Below are 6,234 nucleotides of genomic sequence, written 5' to 3'. Positions count from 1 at the left end.
TCAGATTTGAAGTAAATCCATATTCCGTGATAGTTTTTCGTTTACTCATTCATCGATGTTAATGCTTAATCATCCATTTTTTTGCTTACTGGCTTATGGCACGTAACGCACTTGTTAAAGCTGGTCAAAGCTTAGTCCGTTGGGCTCATTATTCCGCGCGGCCTAGTCCTACGAAAGTCATTGATCAGTAGAAGGCCTGGGAAGACGCCGTACGGGGATTATGCAAGTAACGCATGGAGTGTGAAAGTCAGTAAGTGAGTTAGTAAGTAAGAGTAATTCAAGTAAAACCTTATAAAACGCCCTGCCATCTGGTTTTGATAAGTTCGAAAAACATTCACAGCATTCACTGTTAATGTCGTTTACAATTCTCTACACTCTGCCAGCAGAATCTTTCTTTCGCTTGCTTGATTTTGGCGTACTCGCTACTGTCACATTGCCCATAATACACCCTGCTTACCCCCAACCTTTTGCGTAATTTTGCGTGTTACAGTCATTCCAAGGGAAAGCAAAAACAATGTTTATAGCGAGGTGCATTATGGGCAATGTAATTGAATGGCGAATATTACAATCAACAATTCAACAATGTTACTTCGTTTACTATTCTGTACCGCTAAGCACATGTTAACTACGATTACGAAACGTCAACAGCTTGTACTCGTTATCATCGTCGATCCTGAAATTCTATATGTGCTAAATTGTTAACGGCGAACTGAAAACGCCAATGCTTGACTCGGTCACTGTGCTACATTTTCTGAAGCCACCGTCCTAAATAGGTAACGTCCTCGTTAGTGGTTAGGAATGCAAGGCAGCTTATGAAAGTATTTGATATTTCTTTTGTAATGCTATTTCCATCCGTTCTCAGGTACCGGCAAGACAGAAAACTCATTCAGTTAAAATTCATTTAGTGCCACTTTATGGCTACCCTCCCCCGAAGACGTTATTGGGAGTTCGTCACGCGTGACGAACCCCTAAGAACGTTTTTAAAGGCTGCAAAAAGCTCAGTCGAAGAACACCATCCGCTGTTAAACAGATCAATCCTGCAATAAAGGAAAATTTATTGCGTTTTGTAATAGACCATTTCCGACTTTATCTAAGGTAATAGATACTAAAGTGTTGACAAGAGTTGTTATAATAAACCAGTTATTAGGTATACGAGAATCTGGTATATCACATCGCAACGAGCTTTTGTTAAAAAGTTTTATGGATGGTGAGAAGGACGGACACTATTTCCCTACTGATCACAACTTTGTTTGGGGCTAACCGACTGAATTTAGGAAATGAATATTGACCGCAAGTCCGCGATTCGCGAAGTCCGAATACGAATAATAGAGGACATTGAAACCAGCCAAAACTCTGGTCAAAACGGTCGCAGTTCTGAGGCGTTACGTACATACATACATACTTTATTGTTACCTTCCCAAAGGGGTTTTTCAGGAACAATGATTATATTACATTATTTATAATAACTAATTACAACACTTAATCTAATACTAATTACAAGTTAGCTAATTACTAATTACAATGTTTTAAACTTAACTAAGAAGTATGTACAAAATTATCTAAAACCTGGCTTCTTAAGATTCGTTGAAAAATTTCAACAGATGAGCTTAACTGAAGAAAAGATTCCAAATTGTTCTAAAGTTTAACAGTCCTGTAATAAAAGGTTCTTTGTCCGAAGGCAGTTCTTAAAAGAGGGACGTTTAGCTTTAGGCTACCCCTTGTTTTTCGTTCGCTAACTTTCTCACGGGTAATAAATTGGGATGTAAGATATTCAGGGGCTTGACTGGTCATGCATTTGAAGGCCATAATAGCTTGGCGATAGCCTTAACAGGCAACCAAGACAGGCTTTTTAAGAGGGGTGTTACATGATAATATTTTTTCGCACCGCTGACGATTCGGTAAGGAAAGTTTTGAACGGCCTGCAACATCATGTTTTGTAACAGTTTCATTTGTGGTATTTGCCCAAACAATCGAACAGTAGTACATTTTGCCGAAGACTAAGGCATGTATTACGGTTAACAACGTATTTTTGTCTAAGCAATGTTTGACCCGGTTAATTTGTGCTAGACGTGCGATACATCCCGACACTGAGGTCGTTAATATACGGTTATCAAATGTTAAGTTCGGATCCAGAATCACGCCAAGATCTCTCGCTGATTGCACTGGGGAAATGTCCCTTCCCAACAAAAGCAAGTGAAATTCATGGAGCTTAGAGTTCATCTTTCGGCTCCCGAAAACAATTAATTTTGTCTTGTCTGGATTTAGTAGTCGGAGATCTTTATTCATTTCTTGGACAATCCGTTGGGAGTCGTGTAAATTAAAAGAAACAAACAGTTTTGTATCGTCTACATAACATTCTGTAGAGCACTGCCTTGGAACTTCTGGTAGATCATTTAAGTATATGCTAAATAATAGGGGGCCTAGGATGCTGCCTTGAGGAACGCAACATTTAATTGGAAGAGGATCAGAAACGGAACTATGAATTCGTACAACTTGATATGTATTTGTAAGGTAGCTGGTTGAAGTGCCGACCCTTTGTCTTTTACGTAACAATATTTGGTTGTCAACGCTGTCGAAGGCTTTACTCATATCTAAAAGCACTCGGGCAGTCAAATTCTTATCATCAATTCCTTTGAGAAATGCATCAGTTGTGTGAATTAAAGATGTCTTTTAAGGAACCATTTTTTGTTGCCGCTTTGTTTTGTGGTAAGCCTTTCCTTGGTTGTCAAACTGAGGTGACAAATTGATTATAAGCCACTCTCTCGCAAACCTTTGACAATTCTCTATTTTCCAATTCCCCATAATACACTCTGTTTGCCCCCCAAATTTTGCATAAACCATTGTTTTTAAATGCTTCTGGGAGTATTGCATTTTCCCAAGAGCATTTTAAGACAATAAGTTATGCAAAATTTGGGGGGCAGACAGAGTGTATTATGGGGAATTGGAAAATAGTCAATACAGGTAGCAGGGAAATCGGTCTGTTATTGTTAGGAAGTTCGTGGTTGCCTTGTTTGGGAATAGGTGTAATTTCGGTAGTTTTCCAGAACTCTGGAAATGTTGAAGCTAAAAGAGAAGCATTAATGATTGACGTAATAAAAGGGAGTGTGATCAACAGGCTGTCCTTAAGGACTCGAGTTGGCACCTTGTCAATCCCAGAAGCCTTATTAGAAAGCATTGCGTTTATGACGTCCGCGACTTGTTTACAATCAACATAATTAAATGTAAATTGCTCACTAGTGGGAAAAAAATTTAGGAGTAAAAGCGTTTTCATGAAGAACAAAGTTGTGCTCTTCTGCCAAAGATTCAATTTTAGAATTTGTAGATTTTCCGACTGATGGAAAAAAGTTGTTAAAATCATCCGCCACGGTCTTGTCATCTTTGCTATATACTTTTGGGGTAACAGATCTTTTAGGGAGACAAAGACGAATTGCCTTCCAAATACAATTTGTATTTCGTGGATTGTTTTGAATCTGATCCTTGACAAATTCGCTCTCCGCTGCTCTTATTAACTTTCTTACTTGGTGTTTAAGATTTTTGTAAGTAGACCAGTCAGCGGGATTATTAGTTCTGCGTGCTCTCTTGCGCCAGTAGGTCCTTGATTTAATAAGCTCGCGTGTTTCCTCAGTTATGCAAGGATTTGGCTTTCCGTAAACTTTAATTGATCTGATCGGAACATGGTGGTCAAGAATCTCATTGAAAAGAAGATCAAATGCAGACGTTGCACTATGGCTGTACCCATGTGTAAGGTCCTTGACATATTGCGGGGTTGTGGTCATTGTCTTGGCCTCGTTTTGAGATGACTTTTGACGCATACGACGTCTGCGACGGAAACGTCTCTTAAAAACGTGACTTCACACTGCCTCAATATTTATCGGTCTTATTCCACGTCGCTCAATTTGTCAAACGTTGGTGAATTTTTCTGGAGTTGAATTATTTTATTCTGAATTCTAAAGCAGAGTATCTAAGTTTAAGAAAATCGTTGTGTTGTGTTAACGTCCTCAAGAAAACGTGAAATTTTAGCTGTTTCACGTCGGAGATGTGCAACGACGGCAAGGAATTGTACAAAAAACCGTAAAAGTTTTGTTTTGCTAATCTAAAACTATTGTTTTTGTTTTGTTTTGTGTTTTGCCGTTCTCTTTGCGTTGCTGTCTTCGTTGCTTACGCTTGGGAGCTTAAGCAACAACGACGGCGACGGTAACGAAACCTTCTTTATCGCCATTATTCCATCTTGTTTAATTCGTCTTATGTTGGCAAATGTTTTTGGAGTGTGTTTTTGGACTGTGTCAAAGTTCAGGAAAAGAAAAAGAAAGTTGCTTTCTTCCTCGACAAAACGTAAAATTAAACGCATTTTCAAGTTGTAGTCGTGCAACGACGGCTAAGAAATGTAAAAAAATCGTGATGGACGTGAAAAGTTGTTGTTTTGCTAATATAAACCTATTGCCTCTTTGCCGTTCTCATTGTCGTCGCCTTCGACGTTGCTCAAGCTCCCTACTCCCTAATAAGCTACAGTTAACGGTAAATTGCAATTAACGTTGATAAATACTAAATACAGACAATAGATGGTTGGCAAAACCTGTAACAGGACTCCCGCGACTGTGTATGTCTTACTGTTATTGTTTATTTACTTATTTATTTATTATTTTAATTATAGCATTTACTAAAATCAGTACAAAATATTTGGGCATAGGTGTTTGGTTAACATTAAAAGCTTTGTGGGGTCGGGCCGGAGAATCTACGCTGTTACCCATCCCCTTGTCCATTTCGTTCCCAGGAATCCCCGGCTATCTTAAAGACACGTGATAAAACTGAGAAACAAAAGTCTCTAGGGACAAGGGTGCCATTTGGAAACAGGATGAAACCAGCTTCTTATCTTTTGAATACATGGAAGTCTTGCTAAGAACACCCGCTACTGTTCTTAGAATTGGTGTACTTTATCGGCCCCCGCCGTCTACCGAGAATAGACTCACTGAGACTATGTTTTTCAACGAATTTCCTATTTTGCTTGAGCGTCTAGCGGTAGCTAGTGGTCATCTTTTATTGACGGGAGATTTCAATTTCCATGTTGATGATCGAACCGATAGTCTGGCCTCCAGGTTTTTGGATTTACTTGACTCTCATAATTTAATTCAGCATGTTTCTGGCCCTACTCATAAGGATAATCACACACTTGATTTGATGATCACTCGAGCATGTGAGGACATTAATGAGAGTTGGTCAACCTCGAATCCTCATTTGTCTGACCACTCAGCTATCCATTCAAAACTATCACTTGCCAGGGCACGTCCACCAAAAGTTAAAAAACAATATCGGAAAATTCGTGGTGTTGATCCAATTGAATTTCGCAATGATGTCATGGCTTCCACACTTTCCTCCTCACCTGCATGCAATGTGAATGATTTATGTGATCAATATGATAGTGAATTGAGCAAGGTTGTTGATGTGCATGCTCCATTGAAAACACGCTTTGTAACCTCTCGTCCATCTGCGCCGTGGTATAGTGAGGAAATTGCCGCAGAAAAACGCAAACGTCGTAAATTGGAAAGGCGTTGGCGTAAGTCTGGAACTGAAGCAGATAAGCTGCAATATGCCGATCAGTGTAGTAGAGTTCGTAAGCTCTTGAAATCTTTAAAGATGAGTTATTACGCTTCGCTTATTAATGAAAATAAATCGGATTCCAAAGTTTTATTTAACACGATATACCGTATGCTGCATCGTAAACCTCAAAACCACTTTCCATCCTGTGGCTCTCCAAAGGAATTATGTGATAAGTTCGCTGACTTTTTCTGCGACAAAATTGTAACAATCAGGCATCAACTGGATACGTTATCTATTACTGATGCTCCTGCTTTTCCATTGATTGATGACGCCATAATTACATGTGAATTAAGCGAATTTTCTCCCACCTCAGAGGATGAACTTTCTGGTCTCGTGAAAAAAATCGCCGCCAAATCGTGTTCTCTTGATCCTGTACCTGCTTCTCTTTTACGTTATTGTATCGATGATTTACTACCTATTATTAAAAGCGTCGTAAACCTTTCATTCAATTCAGCTTCAATGCCAAGTTCTATGAAGAATGCAGTGTTGTCTCCTCTGCTGAAGAAACCGTCCCTAAACTTTGAAATCTTTACTAACTTTCGACCTGTATCTAACCTGAAGTTTTTGTCTAAAGTTATTGAAAAAGTTGCAACCATGCGTCTGACGAATTATTTATTATCCCTTGGGATGGTCCAATAA

At 39.1% G+C, this 6,234-nt stretch overlaps 1 protein-coding gene across 1 annotated transcript; it reads left to right on the top strand.

The window, feature by feature from the left end:
- The first annotated feature begins 4,881 nt into the window (after positions 1-4,881).
- LOC140925718 (uncharacterized) lies at positions 4,882-6,234 on the top strand. The gene has a single exon (XM_073375612.1). It carries the CDS (start codon positions 4,882-4,884, stop codon positions 6,232-6,234), a length of 1,353 nt encoding a protein of 450 aa, XP_073231713.1.

This window comes from Porites lutea, chromosome 2, assembly GCF_958299795.1.
Source record: "Porites lutea chromosome 2, jaPorLute2.1, whole genome shotgun sequence".
NCBI lineage: Eukaryota > Metazoa > Cnidaria > Anthozoa > Scleractinia > Poritidae > Porites > Porites lutea.
This window is presented reverse-complemented; position numbering and strand designations above follow the sequence as displayed.

Bases quoted from the DNA above. Each gene is read 5' to 3' on its own strand.
- LOC140925718 (XM_073375612.1), top strand. From the start codon at position 4,882: ATGGAAGTCTTGCTAAGAACACCCGCTACTGTTCTTAGAATTGGTGTA.